Consider the following 17965-nt stretch of genomic DNA (forward strand, 5'->3'; position numbering starts at 1 on the left):
AACAGTGGTCAAACCACACGTGAGGTATCGTGGCAATCGTTAGAGCAAGAGCAAGAATTCTAGCCCTAGACCTTCTCTAATGCCGCGTACACACGAGCAGACTTTCTATCCTACTTGGTCCGGCACACTTTCCGACGGACTTTGTCCGCCAAGTGCGCCGGACTTTAAAACGGACGGACTTGCCCACACACGCCGGGACTTTCCGGCGGGCTAAGTCCGCCCGTCTTTCCGACGGACTTTCGCCGGAGTTCCGGCGGACTTTCAGAATGAACGGACTTGCCCACACACGGACAAGTCCGTTCATTTTGAACGTGACTCAGGTGCGACGGGACTAGAAAAGGATGTCAATCTTGCCGCTTTTATCGGCGAGATTGACACCTTACTAGCCCCGTCGCGGGGCATACCAGGCCCTTAGGTCTGGTATGGATTATAAAGGGGAACCCCGCTACGCCGAAAAAACGGCGTGGGGTCCCCCTAAAATCCATACCAGACCCCGATCCGAGCACGCAGCCTGGCCGGTCAGGAAAGGGGGTGAGGACGAGCGAGCGCCCCCCCCCTCCTGAACCGTACCAGGCCGCATGCCCTCAACATGGGGGTGGGTGCTTTGGGGGAGGGGGGCGCCCTGCGCCCCCCCCCCCAAAGCACCTTGTCCCCATGTTGATGAGGACAAGGGCCTCTTCCCGACAACCCTGGCCGTTGGTTGTCGGGGTCTGCGGGCGGGGGCTTATCGGAATCTGGGAGCCCCCTTTAATAAGGGGGCCCCCAGATCCCGGCCCCCCACCCTATGTAAATGAGTATGGGGTACATGGTACCCCTACCCATTTACCTAGGAAAAAAGTGTAAGTAATAAAACACACTACACAGGTTTTTAAAATATTTTATTAAACAGCTCCGGGGGGGGGGGATCTTCCTCCGGCTTCGGGGGTCTTCTTCCGGCTTCGGGGGTCCCTCCGCTTCATCTTCTCCCGGCGTCCGGTTGGTTCTTCTCCGCTCTCCGGCCTCTTCTCCCGGTGTCGCAGGTCTTCGGCCGGCCCCTCCGCTGTCTTCATGTAGCTCTATTGCGAGCGGAGGTCCGGACTTCTTGGCTTCTTGGCTTCTCTTCTCTTCTCTTCTCCCAGATGTTGACACGACGCTCTCTCCGGCTGGACTGGTCTCTGCCCAGGGACTGTGACATCATATGGGGGTGGGGTCTCCGCCTATATAAGTCACAACGCAGCCCTCAGAGACCAGTCCAGCCGGAGAGAGCGTCGTGTCAACATCTGGGAGAAGAGAAGAGAAGAGAAGCCAAGAAGCCAAGAAGCCAAGAAGTCCGGACCTCCGCTCGCAATAGAGCTACATGAAGACAGCGGAGGGGCCGGCCGAAGACCTGCGACACCGGGAGAAGAGGCCGGAGAGCGGAGAAGAACCAACCGGACGCCGGGAGAAGATGAAGCGGAGGGACCCCCGAAGCCGGAAGAAGACCCCCGAAGCCGGAGGAAGATCCCCCCCCCGGAGCTGTTTAATAAAATATTTTAAAAACCTGTGTAGTGTGTTTTATTACTTACACTTTTTTCCTAGGTAAATGGGTAGGGGTACCATGTACCCCATACTCATTTACATAGGGTGGGGGGCCGGGATCTGGGGGCCCCCTTATTAAAGGGGGCTCCCAGATTCCGATAAGCCCCCGCCCGCAGACCCCGACAACCAACGGCCAGGGTTGTCGGGAAGAGGCCCTTGTCCTCATCAACATGGGGACAAGGTGCTTTGGGGGGGGGGGCGCAGGGCGCCCCCCTCCCCCAAAGCACCCACCCCCATGTTGAGGGCATGCGGCCTGGTACGGTTCAGGAGGGGGGGGCGCTCGCTCGTCCCCACCCCCTTTCCTGACCGGCCAGGCTGCGTGCTCGGATCGGGTCTGGTATGGATTTTAGGGGGACCCCACGCCGTTTTTTCGGCGTAGCGGGGTTCCCCTTTATAATCCATACCAGACCTAAGGGCCTGGTATGCCCCGCGCTCGCCGCAATAGGAAGATTTGTTTTTCCTATTGCAGCGAGCGCGAGATGCAATACCATCCCCCCGTGTCGTATTTGGTCTGTCGGACCAGCCTACACACGAGCAGGCTTTCCGTCGGACCAGCACACACACGAGCGGACTTTCCGACCGAAACTGAGTCCGACGGAAAGATTTGAAACTTTCTTCAAATCTAGGTCCGGCGGGCTTTTGGGAAGAAGTCCGCCGGGAAAGTCCGCCGCCGCCCACACACGGGCGGATTGTCCGGCACACTCTGGTCCGCCGGACCAAGTATGCCGGAAAGTCCGACCGTGTGTACGCGGCATAACTCAAAACATGCAACTTGTAGAATTTTTTAAACGTCGCCTATGGAGATTTTTAAGGGTAAAAATTTGACTCCATTCCATGAGCGGGCGCAATTTTGAAGCGTGACATGTTGGGTACCAATTTACTCGGCTTAACATTATCTTTCACAATATAAAAAAAATGGGCTAACTTTACTGTTGTCTTATTTTTTTATTCAAAAAAGTGAGTTTTTTCCAAAAAAAGTGCGTTTGTAAGACCGCTGCGCAAATACGGTGTGACAAAAAGTATTGCAATGACCGCCATTTTATTCTCTAGGGTGTTAGAAAAAAAAATGTATAATGTTTGGGGATGCTAAGTAATTTTCTAGCAAAAAAATGTGTTTTTAACTTGTAAACACCGAGTCTGAAAAAGAGGCCTGGTCTTTAAGTGGTTAAAAAGTCCAAGGACAATATGGTATGGTGATAAAGGGTCCAACACTCAGGGCTGCCATCAGGGGGGAACAGAAACAATGTTCCAATATACTGAAAAGACACAAGGAGAGAGGCGCCTCTGGGAACAGATTTATGACAAGTTTAATAACACTTAGTACAGTCTACTCTGCTCGATAAACATCGCTGGATGGTAAACAGCCGGCCGCAGTGGAGAAGACTCGGAGGAATGGTGCGTCCACCTCGCAGGAATGGATTGACGACCTGATGACCACATTGCACCCCATGTTGGCATTTTCTATGCCTACTCAAATGTGAGTTGCCTGTACTAAGTGTTATTAAACTTGTCATAAATCTGCACCCAGAGGTGCCTCTCTTCTTGTGTCTTAAGCCACAAAAGCGCACATATGTACAGACAAGAGAACCAACAGAGGGTGTAAGGGGAAAGTCTGTGTGGCCTGAAGAGGCCTCAGGGACCCCAAAGAGGACCAGGGAGGCTCAGTAACCTCTGCAAGAGGCAACTTAAAGGCAGAACAAAACATCTCGGTAAGAGTCTGGATCAAAAGCTTCTGCGACCGAGAGGCAGATATCAACTGGATATCTTCTTGTCCAGACTGCTCAGAAGCAGACTCATCTGCCAGGCTCTCCACAGAATCCTGAGCTTGTAGCTCTTCCCTATCCTCAACCCATTCCTGCTTCAAACTTGGAGGCTCTGGGGAGGGGGATCTGTATCTCTTCTTGCCACCCTGTGGAATGGAGGCAATCATGTCAGCAATCCTGTGCTCTATCCCGGCTAGGGCCGAGGACAGTTCATCCTTGGTGATAGAGGGTTAAGCAGCAGCGTTGACTCTAGGCACAATACCAGATAGGCGCAGCGGCTCAGATTGCCAGGAAGCCTCCTGCCTTCCAGGGGCTAAGCACCTTTAGTCTGCCAAGCAACAACTGGTGACTCACGTGACCCGGGTAAGGAGAAATGAACCGCTGCAAATGCCTGGTTCAGAGCCTGCTGTGTGTCCCACAACTGCCTTCTGGAAGCACTGCATGCTTGGCATAGACAGGTTAAATAAGCTGGCTGTGCGCCGGAATGTTCTGTGCATGCGTGTGCACGAATGTGGTCTTGGCGAACGGGAGCGGCTGTATTCGCATATGAGGCAAATCTTTGTGCACACAGATAAAGGCTACGGCACATGTGCAGCTCAAGCAAAAAAAGTTACACCTTGCAAACACCCACAGTTAGCCCCAAAACTCACCCGTATGGTCACCACACACAGGTGTCCAGCCTCTAGCTAACTTGACTGATTATTACAATCACTGGGACACCCCACAATAGTAAAAAAAAAAGGGTTTCACTTACCCGTCCAGGCGCAGGGCAGCTTAGAAACTAAAAGCCCAATCTTCACCCATCACAACGTGTTCCTGGCACTTGCGGACCTTCAAGGACTGGGTACCCTTTCATGTTTAGGGTCCACTCTCTTGGACCTGTACAGCACCCTGCAGGAATGCCTTAGCACTGTGGTGTCCAGGATTCCACTTGGCAGGGTCCAGCGCCCAGAGTTCGCATTACAGGCAAAACCTTGCAGGATCCTGAGTCTTCCTCGCAAGGCTCGGGTAACATTTATCTAAGCATATAGAGCCTGTGTCAAATGGATCCGATCAGTCAATCCCTTGATTTATTTAAGAACTGTTTGTAGGACTAGAGACCTGGAGCTCAGAGAGCTCAAACAAACGTGCTCATCCACCTTGCAGACACTGGTAAAAAACTGATGTATTTCCCTAAATAGGAAGGGTTATATAGGGGATCACTTCCTGTCTAAGACTTTGTCTACCAGTGTCCATTCACCTAGAGATTGAATATTAGCCTAACTCTGTGTCCCATGATGTATGAAAAAGAAAAGGACATGTTCACTATTAAAGTGAACTTGTTCTTTACCTTTCACATATCGTTTAACCTTAGTTTGAGGAATTTGTCTTTCCAGCATCAGTTTTGACAAGCATTTGCAAAGCGCTTAACAAGCTTCAACCTGCTTTCTTGCAGCCTATCACCCTTCAGCTTCAGTATGGTAGTGTTAAATACAGATCTTAAAAGCAAACATTTAATAATTGACAGAAAAACAATGCTATAGCCTCAGATATGCTTTTGCATACAATATTGTCCACAAAGTTTATTGAAATCAAATAATACACACAAGGAATAAACCAGCATACGGTGAGGAAAAACAATCTTTTCTTTACAGTCCATGAAGCTATTGAGAAATGCAACTCAATATACATCCATTTCACCAATCAAATATATGGGATAACATTTCAATTCATTGTTACTTCATGAACATTCTCTTGTGTTAAAATATAAAATCAGTGCACGTTGATTTAAAAGGTCTGTAGGCTTAAATTTTTTGCTTGGTGTATACTTATAGTTGCTAAAAAGGTAAAAAATGTTTTGTGCTTGGTCCATTAATGTGAGCGATGGAAACATTCTTCATATTCCAACCTACATGATTGATTCTGCAGTGGAAATACAAGGTCAGATTTAGGCGGTATTAATCCCAAAACCAAAAATGTATTCTTTTGCAGCTTACCAATCATTAGATGTGGTGGCTGGGCCAGTTTTTTTTATTATTTAGCTTTTTTTTTTTTTGGGGGGAGGGGGGGTTAAATGTATTAGCACCCTTGCCAGCCAGCGTTAAGTGGTTTGCCTCATCCATGTAAACTGATGCATTCTGCTGGAGAGCTTGTGCTGTGAACAACAACAGACTTGCTGGCTGGATAACTAGATGGAAATAGAAGAAAAAAAAAACTTAAAGAAACAAATGCAGCCATCACATCTAAGGATTGGTAAGCTGCAATATAATAAAAGTTTGCTTTTGGGTTTAATACTGCGTTAATCTTTATAGAAAACCCAGGGAAAATGTAATAAATATACTTTCTCCAGTCTTGGGACACAGCCCCATAGAAGTCCTTTAGGGCTGTAATGCACAAGAATGATCTGGAGCGTGAGACTTGCAGTGCTGCTTCGGCCATCAGACCGAGATAAGTAGGCATCTGTGTGTTTGTTAAAGTGCACTTATCCTTTAAGTTTAGGTAGTCAGCAATAATTGTAGAACACAGGCTTTTTTTTACATTCTGTATACGTAACAGAAAACTTGTTATCTAGGGCACACAAATCCTTGTACTTACTGCTCACATTCAAGGCTCTTAATCCATTGCCAAGAAAATTCCTGATGCACGAGTTAATCTCATAATTAAAATTTAATATTGACTATGCAGGGAAAATTCAGTAGCTACAAACAATACAATACTTTTCATCATAAAGTGAAAGGGCTCCATCATACACATGTCTAAATGTATTTCAATGTCACCATGAGTCAGTAAAGAATCACTGCTGTCACTCTTACATAATGTCAGTTCTGTGTAAACTTTATCAGTAACATAAAAGCCAAGTTTAATATCTTATTGTGGCAGAGCCACCACCTCAATACACCACCAAAAGCTGCAACAATTTACCCTAATCTACCAGCTGAATGTCACAGCTTGATCATGTATAGAGAACATTACATTGCCAAAGATTACAGAAAAGGGTACTAATAAGGTGTTCAGCCTGAATGCATTGCAGCGATCACAACATAGTTACATAGTAGGCGAGTTGAAAAAAGACACAAACCCATCAACTCCAACCTATGTGTGCGATTTTATGTCAGTTTTACATTGTATATCCCTGTATAAAGCTGGTGACAACTCCAAGGAAACAGGGACCCAACAATACCCCCATCTCTGCTTATAATTATACCCAAACGTTGTAATTTAGACTGCATGGAAATCAGATCAGTCTACCCAATATTATATTTGAGGTTGTGTGTAATCAATGCAGTGTGTGTGAATGGTATAGGGGTAGTGATATGGTAATGCCACTCTTTATGTCCCTGCACTGCTATGTAAAAGCCAACTATGAGCACATCAGTCAGCATTTCACTTCTAGCATATTCAGATTTCATGGGAAATATCCAACACCCAGACCAGGTGAAATGGAAATACATTTTTTTTGTGACGGATTATGCTTTAGATATCACTCCCTGGAAAGTTACATGTCCATAATGTTTCAGTAATAACACAATTTAGTACAAATCTTGCACACACTGATTCCAGCGGCTCTGTCAGTCATGGACGAGCACAAGGATCTTCTTTTTTACCATGATTTCTGTAATTTAATCTGTTACAGCCCTATAATGTTCACTATTGAGCACTGATCCGAGAGCTTTCCAAAGTACACAGGATCAGAGGAGATTCCATACACAAGCAGACTATTTCTAATCATCAGACGGTGCTAATATACTGCTCCTAGGTTATAAGAAATCCTCAAAAAACATATTAATTTAATTATTTTTATTTAGAACTGAAAAAGCAACACTGACTTGGCAGGGAGCTAATGCACTTGCTGAAGAAAGGGCATCCAAAAGACAGAAAACCCAGTCTGCTCTTTGCATTACTTGCATTGAAGGGGGAAGAGAAATGATTTATTGACACCCAACTGAACCCTCACTTTATTTCACCTAAATTAATTCTGGGTGTATAAAAACAAGATTCTAAGGCCAATGTTCTGTCAAAATAGCCAACTCTTCAGAAACTCCAACTACTTAACTTCCGGTTTACACCATCAGTAATTGGTGATTTTGATGAATTGCTGTTTGGACACAACACCGGCAACCGAATACAGTCCAGTGCACGATTGTTACTCCGCTCCGATACTAGCCAACAAAATGGCTGCCTCCGAGGCGGCGGCGAAAACTTTCTCCTCGTTAGCCACTGTGCTGTCAAAACAGTTAAATCTTCCTGTACCGGACTGTATTCGGTTGCCGGTGTGTCCAAACAGCAATTCGTCAAAATCTCCAATTACTGATGGTTTAACCAGTTCCTGACCGGCTCACGTCTTTTTACGAAGCCAGAATGGCACCCCTGCGCGAAACCCCGTATATATACAGGGTTCCCTCTAAAAGCCGCCAGAGGGCGCCCGCGTGCCCACTGCACAGCGGGGGACCAAATGTGCGACAGGGATTTGTGTGTGTAAACACACAAATCCCTGTCCTGTCAGGGGAGAGGAGACATATTGTGTGTTCCTAGTAAGTAGGAACAACGATATGTCTCCGCCCCTAGTCAGTCCTATCCCCATACAGTTAGAACACACTGAGGGAACACACATTTAACCCCTTGATCGCCCCCTAGTGTTAACCCCTTCCCTACCAGTGACATTTACACAGTAATCGGTGCACATTTACAGCACTGATCGCTGTATAAATGTCAATGGTCCCAAAAATGTGTCAAAAGTGTCTGATCTGTTTGTTGCAGTACCACTAAAAAAAAAAAAAAAAAAAAAAAAAAAAAAAATCGCAGATCACCTCCCTTACTAGTAAAAATAACTAAATAATAAAAATGCCATAAAAATGCCATCATTTTTTCCCATCATTTGTAGACGCTATAACTTTTGGGCAAACCAATCAATATACACTTATTGCGATTTTTTTTGCCAAAAATATGTAGAAGAATATATATTGGCCTAAACTGATGAAGAAATTTTTTTTAAAAAACATTTTTGGTGATATTTATTATAGCAAAAAGTTTTTTGTTTATAGCGCAAAAAATAAAAATCACAGAGGTGAGCACCAAAATAGCACCAAAAGAAAGCTCGATTTGTGGAAAAAAAAGGAAGCAAGTTTTGTCTGGGTACAGCATTGCATGACCGCGCAATTACCAGCTAAAGCAGCGCAGTGCCAAATTGTAAAAAGTGTTATGGTCAGAAAGGGGGTAAAACCTTCCGGGGCTGAAGTGGTTAAAGAAACTGGAAGTGACATGGTTGGAGTTTGACGAGTTGGCTAATTTGAGAGAACACTGGCCATACACGGTTCGACTCTCAGCCAGTTCAGCAGGAACCAGCCGAGATTCGAACCATTAATGGCAGGCTGAATGTACCAAGTTGATTAATTGATAAACTTGTGTACGACTAGCCTCCCGGATTTGCTTGCGATTATCACTAGCAGCAGCTAAAGCCACTAGCGAGATTCCACTGTCAACACTGTCTGTAATTTGCACCGTATATGGCCAGCCTAAAGCAGCCTAAATAGAAAAGCCCATCCCCTGCCTGCAGCTACAGAGTGGAACCCTTGCTCTCTGCAGAGAAATAATATTCTCTTTGCAGAGGTTTGACACGCCCCCATGTTGTGTCAGCACTCTCCAGGGAACTTAAAGTGTAAGTAAACCCCCCTATCGTTTTCAGCCAAGGAAGCTGCCATCTTTACCTCTGGCATGATGCTGCACATGTGATCAGTTTAGACACCAGCCATTGGATGGCTTGACAGTTTGGTTGAGAGCACAACCAATGGTACTGTTACATTTCTGGCATGTGACGGAAATTAAACTGTTTTATGGATGGGTTTACTTCCACATAACCTTTGTCAATTATAGAGCTAAGCTATAAGTGTGACTCAGTAAGGGGACATACTGTACAAGGGGATATTTGTTAATGTATATAGCATAATAACTGTACATTTTTGATGAAATATGTCCTTTAACAACTTCTCCCTGGGGCAACATCATATGACGTTGCAGACTTTGAGTGGTGATATCTGAACAATACCTGCAGTTACAGTCATAATTCAGATATCATTTTTTTTTCAGTCAGCGATTCCCTGCACCATACCAACAATCAAAGCAGCTGTTCAGCCACTTGATTGTTCTTAAAGGCAGCGGGTGGGCACACACCCCCTCCCGCCGCCCTCCAGTGGTTCTACTGGCTCACGCATGTGATCGGCGAGCCGGCAAAGGAATGTTTCGCAAGTTTACCATAGATAATCCAGATGGCCCCCAGGAGTCTCTATGACCTTTGGAAGGCCTGTCGTGATGTTATGACGTCACACCTGGCCTCTGCATTTGGAAAAAATGCAGTTTTTTTGTTTTTATTTCAGGCTCCCCAGCCTAGAGGCGAGATCTGTGGACCTTTAGACCCCAGATCTCGCTGTAAAGAGGACCTCTCATGCTCTATTCCTATTACAAGCAACGTTTACATTCCTTGCAATAGGAATAAAAGTGATAAAATTTTTTTTTTTTTTTTAAAAGAAAGTGTCAAAATAGAAAAATAAAAGTAAACTAAACAATACTTTTTTTTTTTTAAACCGTCCCAATCCCTGCGTGTTTGCTCGCAGAAGCGAACGCATACGTAGGTCACGCACACGTAAACGGCATTCAAACCAAACATGTGAGGTATCACCACGAATGGTACAGCGAGAGCAATAATTCTAGTACTAGACCTCCTCTGTAACTCTAAACAGATAACCTTTTAAAAACTTTAAACTGTCGCCTATATAAGTCTGGCACCTTTCCACAGGTGTGTGTAATTTTAAAGCATGACATGTTAGTTATCCATTTACTTGGCGTAACATCTTTCACATTATGCAAAAGCATTGGGCTAACTTTAGTGTTTTGTTTTTTTAAAATGCATGAAACCGTTTTGGTTTTTTTTCCCCCCAAAAAAATTGCTGTGCAAATAACGTGCAAGATAAAAAGTAGCAATGACCACCATTTTATTCCCTAGGGTCTCTGCTAAAAAAAAAAAAACAAAAAAAAAAAAACATATAATGCTTGGGGGTTCTGAGTAATTTTCTAGTAAAAAAAAATATGATTTTTACATGTAGGAGAGAAGTGTCAGAATTGGCTTGGGAGGCAAGTGGTTAAGAAAGGAACGGGGTGCCTTGAGGGGACTGTCACATCAGACTCAAAGCTACTAAGTGAAGCCCTCCTTCAAATGCAGTGGTTAACTGTAGTCAGTTTAATGATTGAAAATGTGTCTGAATGCAGTAATAGCGTATTAAATATGAATTCTCTATAAACCATGATTTTAAATACTTATTTCTGTAATTTGCTTACAGTCACTGTGATCAGTATCAGCACCTTATTTAGAGATAGCCTGTAATTGTGTAGTTTATAGTGTGTAAAACCAATGACCACACCAAATAATTGCACCACTCCATACTTTGGCTGAAAAATTGCAAAAATGTAAACAAAAGAGAAAATAATCTGCAAAAATTACCCACTAACAGTAATTTTAAATGTGAGTCTATGGAGGAATGTTTAAGTGAATGAACATTTCCCTCTATTATTCTGCCTAGTAATGCAATTTCAAACAGAGAATTTTCGTTGAAAGCCTAGTTTTGAGATAAAAAAAACCCCAGTAGGTAGAAATGTGTTATCTGAACAGGATTGTGTTGATTCTGTGATGATTTTAACCTGATGCAATTAATGTATGTTTCTACCTTTATCCTGGATGTGCTGCAAAAAAAAAATTCTCTATGTATGAAGGAATGTATAACGATAAAGCTAGACTGCCTTATAGTTCATCCTCATGAACAGCCTTCATCAATTCACATTCCTCCCTAACACGGCAGTTGCTGAGTAGGTGACTGTATTGCTTTTTAAGATCATCAAAAAGACACACAGACTGTTGTGAGTGCGGGAAAGGAAGGAGGTTTTCATTCAGTAACATTTGTACTTGATACTCTTCCTCCGGGTTCTCCACCAACTCGCAGTGATACAGGACAAGCACCAGGTTGGAAGCGTAAGGCACAATCCTGCCGCTGCGAAACTTCAATTCATTTTGACTAGAGAAACTGTCCGCAGTAAGAGGCTTCTCATCCTTGAAAAGGCCCATCAGAGCCAACAGTGGCAAGAGAGTCTCTGCATGCCCAAAGTGCATGACCACCGGATTAGAGATTTGCTGGGACCTATAAGATAAAAGCATATCACATCATTAAAGTGGAACTTCATTCTTCCAATCAACAGTGAATATTTTTAATCCTCATGCTGCTGGCATTAGTAAATAGATAGGAAAGTATATAATTTTTACTTGTTTTACCTTTTTTTTTTTTTTTTTACATTTCTACAGTTACTTCCTGGTTTCTTGCCTAGGCAAATGTCATATATCCCAGGAGTCTTCAGGAGGGGAGGAGGGGGTTTTCTTAGCTAAGCACACTCTTCTGCATGCACAGGAAGTAAATGCTACATTAATCCTTTGCCCTTACTCAAGATGGCCATGGCCAGAAATGCTAGGGGTTGTTTTCTAAAGTGATTTTGCTACAAAATATAGCATAGAGACATGAATGGATGGCGGCATTCGCTTTGAATATTTAAAATGACAAAAGAAAAAAAAACGGGGTTTTGTGTCTGTTTTAGGCGATATCACATCCATTGTAATTTGTGCAAAAAGAAAAGAACCTAACCATATGGGAACTTACTGCTACCAGTAAAGCCCCATCTGGTTAGGTTCTTTTCTCACAATATTTAACATTAATCGAATAGTGTTTAATTTTATATATATATATATATATATATATATATATATATATATATTTATATTTATATTGTGCAAGCTAGTGTGCAAACATTGGTTTGAATAGTTACTTAGAAATTAGATCTTTGTTGAGTAACTTATAGGAAGTTTGTGTAATCACAGGGCTAAAGGCTCTTTACCGTGACATTGGAAAAGTAAAAGAATGAGGAAGGATTTAATAAGCCAAGCTTAATAGTTAAATTCATTTCTCAATATCCAGCACTAGAAAACAACAACAATACCGCAACAAAGCAATTTATTGATATTGCCATTCATGTATAATGATATTTTGTTGTACCATTGCTGATAGAACACCAGTAGCCTATAAATCCTAATGAAAAAGTGGTCATTTATTTTGGAGGGACTCTTCTACAAGAATAAAGCACATATGGACTAAGCCTCAACACAATATAATTTATGGTCATTGAGAATATAATAGCAACCTCATGTGACTGAAACAATGTTAAAAATTTGTGTATTTCTAAAAATAATACCCATTTTTAAAAACTCAGCGGAGCTTCATAGATATACACTATATTGTGAAAAGTATTGGGAAGCCTGTCTTTACATGCACAAGAACTTTAATGGCATCCCAGTCTTAGTACGTAGGGTTCAATATTGAGTTGACCCACCCTTGTTCAACATCAGTGCCTGACCTCACAAATGCGCTTCTGGAAGAATGGGCAAACATTCCCATAGACACACTTCTAAACCTTGTGGACAGCCTTCCCAGAGGAGTTGAAGCTGTTCTGGCTGCAAAGTGTGAGCCAACTCAATATTGAACCCTATGGACTAAGACTGGGATGGCATTAAAGTTCATGTGCATGTTAAGGCAGGCATCCCAATAATTCTGAATATAGTGTACACTGTATGTGCAAAAGTTTGTGGACACCTGACCATTATATTTATATGAGCTTGTTGGATATCCCGCTAATATGAAGCTGCTCCCCACTTTGCAGCAACAGTCTCCACTTACATGGAAAGGCTTGCCACAAAATAATAAAGTGTGTCTGTAGGAAACGTTGCTGTATAATTGAAACAAGATGCACACCAATGAAACTTGATAAAAACAGCCTTCATTCTGTTCACTCGCCTCAAGATCACCCTGCTGAGGCTTTTCAGTCTTATGGGCTTATTTGTAAAATGGTCTTTACCCTGCTTTGACATGGTCACCCTTATGGGCTTATTTGTAGAATGGTCTTTACAAATAAGCCAGTAAGGGTGAACCATGTCAAACAAGGGTGGTCTTGAGGCGGTACTTTGGCAGCACCTATGAGTGACTCAAAGTCTACTTTTATCCAGTGATCCATTGCGTGGCTCTTGTTTTCATTATATCAAGAAAAGAAAATCCCCCTTCATTGGGACTTTGTAGGGAACAACCACACATAAGTAAATTGGAAAATATAATTTATTAGGTGTACAAAAAATCGTTCGATCATGAAGATGACCGTGAGTTTAAAAAGACATAACGAAAATTATACAAAAATGTACAAAAATTGAGAAGGGAAAAACAAACAAAAGACAAAAAAAAACGACAGGTTACATGGTTTGCATGACAAAAAGATTGTTGTTACTCTCCGGTACAAAGTGGTCTCCGGTACCTGATGCGTTTCTGGTTCAAGCACCTTCGTCAGGGGTATTTAATAAGAGTGTATGAAGTCATAATTTTGTCTTACTACAAAGAATAGAAAGAAGCATATCATAGCAATAGAGAACATGGATATTTGACAACCATAGGGGACAGGTGAACAGCAGTGGTTGTAAGCGACACCTACCATGCAAAATGTTCCATCATGCAACTTGGAAAAATGAAGCACTGCCAGCGGGGGTATTAGTGGATGCACACCAAGGGCACCAATAGTGTACGAAAATATTAGAAAAAAGGACTTGCACACCAAAATTGCCTGATGATCACAAGGAGTCATACGTGGTGAATTGCCAACTAATAAGTAAACAAAAAAGATAAAATGAGCAAAAAATGAATGAAAAAAAGAAGAAAAGAAAAAAAAAAAAAAAAAACGAAATAAAAATATAATTCATGAAAAAATCCTGATCAAAAATAAACAATATTTCTAGAGAAGAAATTTGCCTATGTATCCATATCCATTTTCAGTCATCTAATCCAACACAGGACAAAGGACTTGGAGTGTGCTGCTACATATGGTCAATAAAAAAAACAAAAACGTAAAACCGAAATATTTACCAAGGTTTATAAGATATGAGTAATCACGCTATCTGAAGCTTTAAATGTGGCTTCTTTTCCATATGTAGCAGCACACTCCAAGTCCTTTAGCATTAGACCTCCTAAGAGAGATTATTATACAGAGAAGGGAGTATAAGTGATTACCAAAAATAACCATCGGTGAAAAATTGTATAGATCTAAATAGATTCTAGGTAGAGAACAAAGGTAAGGATTACCCTATAAGCAAAAGACCCTCTGTCCGAACATCACCCCGCTCTGCAGTGCTCATCGGACTGCCCAGAGTCTCAGACTTCATTTTTTCTTCCAAACAATTTTTTGTACTATGTTGGATTAGATGACTGAAAATGGATATGGATACACAGGCACATTTCTTCTCTAGAAAGATTGTTTATTTTTGTTCAGGATTTTTTCATGAATGATATTATTTTTATTTAATTTTTTTATTATGATTTTATTATATTTTTTTCTATTCTTTTTTTTTCATAATTTTTTTTCACTTATTTTATCTTTTTTGTTTACTCATTAGTTACTCATTAGCAATTCGCTACGTATGACTCCTTGTGACTGATCATCAGGCAAATTCAATAGGCAAGTCCTTTTTTCTGATATTTTCTTCATGATCGAACGATTTTATGTACACCTAATAAATTATATTTTCCAATTTACTTATGTGTGGTTATTGCCTACAAAGTGAAAGTGAAATGAAACGGACAAGATGTGCTTTAACTGCAGACATTCAGTTTTAATATGAGGGTAGTTACATCCAAATCAGGTGAACGGTGTAGAAATTACAACAGTTTGTATATGTGCCTCCCACTTTTTAAGGGACCAAAAGTAATGGGACAGATTCACAATCATCCATCAAACTTTCACTTTTTAATACTTGGTTGCAAATCCTTTGCAGTCAATTACAGCCTGAAGTCTGGAACGCATACACATCACCAGACGCTGGGTTTCATCCCTGGTGATGCTCTGCCAGGCTTCCACAGCAACTGTCTTCAGTTCCTGCTTGTTCTTGGGGCATTTTGCCTTCAGTTTTGTCTTCAGCAAGTGAAATGCATGCTCAATCGGATTCAGGTCAGGTGATTAAACTCTTTGGTTGCTTTTGGAGTATGCTTCGGGTCATTGTCCATCTGCACTGTGAGGCGCCATCCAATGAGTTCTGAAGCATTTTGCTGAATATGAGCAGATAATATTGCCCGAAACACTTCAGAATTCATCCTGCTGCTTTTGTCAGAAGTCACATCATCAATAAATACAAGAGAACCAGTTCCACTGGAAGCCATACATGCCCACACCATGACACTACCACCACAATGCTTCACTGATGAGGTGGTATGCTTTGGATCATGAGCAGTTCCTTTCCTTCTCCATACTCTTCTCTTCCCATCACTCTGATACAAGTTGATCTTGGTCTCATCTGTCCATAGGATGTTGTTCCAGAACTGTGAAGGCTTTTTTAGATGTTGTTTGGCAAACTCTAATCTGGCCTTCCTGTTTTTGAGGCTCACCAATGGTTTACATCTTGTGGGGAACCCTCTGTATTCACTCTGGTGAAGTCTCCTCTTGATTGTTGACTTTGACACACATACACCTACCTTCTGGAGAGTGTTCTTGATCTGACTAACTGTTGTGAAGGGTGTTTTCTTCACTAGGGAAAGAATTCTTCAGTCATCCCCCACAGTTGTTTTCCGTGGTCTTCCAAGTCTTTTGGTGTTGCTGAACTCACCGGTGCGTTCTTTCTTTTTAAGGATGTTCCAAACAGTTGATTTGGCCACACCTAATGTTTTTGCTATCTTTCTGATGGGTTTGTTTTGTTTTTTCAGCCTAATGATGGCTTGCTTCACTGATAGTGACAGCTCTTTGGATCTCATATTGAGAGTTGACAGCAACAGATTCCAAATGCAAATAGCACCCTTGAAATTAACTCTGGACCATTTACCTGCTCCTTGTAAATGAGATAATGAGGGAATAGCACATACCTGGCCATGGAACAACTGAGCAGCCAATTGTCCCATTATTTTCAGTCCCTTAAAAAGTGGGAGGAACATATACAAACTGCTGTAATTCCTACACCGTTCACCTGATTTGGATGTAAATACCCTCAAATTAGAGCTGAAAGTCTGCAGTTAAAGCACATCTTGTTTGTTTCATTTCAAATCCATTGTGGTGGTGTATAGAGCCAAAAAGATTAGAATTGTGTAGATGACCCAAATATTTATGGACCTGACTGTATAATTAGGGATGTGGCAGCAACACACATGTCCGAAACCCTCTTTTTTGTGGTTTTCATTACACAGCGCATTGAGCGAGGACACACTCGCAGGCAAAAACAAAATACACCTGTGTGTTACTTGCTTCTTCTTTAACTACCTGTGCTCATTTAACCAAAAAAATTTGTAAGGTCAGGTACTGGTATTGGATGAGAAGACCTGTATTGCAATATTCAACTAACCTTTTGCAAGAGGGCACAATAAAGCTGGAATAGAAAAGAGCCTTCTCCAAACCTAATTGGAATTAGATTGAAGTGTTTAGGGGAGAATAAGTATTGCTTTTAAAGGAAACCAGGGTTGCGAGAAATACTAAGGCCCCATTGCTGGTCTCTTTGTAAAACCATTTATTCCCATACATGTCACTGGCCTTAATACTTTCCCAGTTTAGGTATACCATACAGATATCCTTTAAGGTAAATACTGATTTCAATGAAGGGGATAAGTTCACTTTTGGAGCATGTTACATCTGTTTTTAGGGTGGAACATGTGTTCCAGCATCTGCAGCCTCTCCCTACACCCCCCCCCCCCACCTCCCTGTGACAGTGGGCCAGGGATCTTCTCAAAGCACCCGCTGTCACTACTTGAAACGCGGCCATGGGGGGCTCTGCCATACAGCTGCATCATTCAGTTTCCTGTAAATTAATGCCTACAAGCTTGTAGTTTTCAATAAGCTGTGAGGGCACAGGTGAGTGTCCTCATAGTCCATTGATCTTCCTAATCTCAGGTAACTGCCTGCCCATACGAGGTATGAGCAGACAGCTATCCTGAGAGTCTGCAAGAGCTGTACATTGCACCTGTGATCTGCTCATCACAAGTGCAATGCTCTGCAGGTTCCTTAAAAAAAAAAAAAAATAGACACAGATTTTGAACGCCTGTTGAGACTAAAAATACACTGTGCCCAAATGGGAAAAGCTCACATACTGCTGTAAGCCACGTTGTCGCTTCACACTTTGTCGATGCCAATGTGCTATTAGCACAAATAAGATATATCATGAGTTTTCACATAACCGTAAAAAAAAAAAAATCTTGGACCCGTTTCAAACAGGCGTCAGCTTGTATATAAGCGGTTTGAACACCAACCTTTTACAAAGCATTTGCAGAGTTTTCATCAAGCTTTGTTGAAGCTTTTAACCACTTTCCATCCAGGCCAATTCTGGCACTTCGCTCCTATATGTAAAAATCATAATTTTTTTTCTAGAATATTAGTCAGAACCCCCAAACATTATATATATATATATATATATATATATATATATATATATATTTAGCAAAGACCCTAGGGAATAAAATGGCGGTCGTTGCAACTTTTTATGTCACAGTATTTGCGCAGCGATTTTTCAAAGCGTTTACTTTGGAAACAAAAACTGTTTCATGAATAAAAAAAAGTAAAGTTAACCCAAT

General features: G+C 42.1%; 1 protein-coding gene across 3 annotated transcripts in view; it reads right to left on the reverse strand.

Moving 5' to 3' along the window:
* Positions 1–4852: 4852 nt before the first annotated feature.
* MINPP1 (multiple inositol-polyphosphate phosphatase 1) overlaps positions 4853–17965 on the reverse strand; it is a 142850-nt gene continuing 129737 nt past the window's right edge. For all 3 annotated transcript variants that reach the window (XM_073596321.1, XM_073596322.1, XM_073596323.1), the window contains exon 6: positions 4853–11482. In XM_073596321.1, coding sequence (XP_073452422.1) covers positions 11089–11482 — 394 coding nt within the window. In that variant the 3' untranslated portion in view covers positions 4853–11088. The remainder of the gene's footprint in view (positions 11483–17965) is intronic.

The sequence above is a fragment of the Aquarana catesbeiana genome, linkage group LG08 (genome assembly GCF_042186555.1).
Source record: "Aquarana catesbeiana isolate 2022-GZ linkage group LG08, ASM4218655v1, whole genome shotgun sequence".
Classification (NCBI taxonomy): domain Eukaryota; kingdom Metazoa; phylum Chordata; class Amphibia; order Anura; family Ranidae; genus Aquarana; species Aquarana catesbeiana.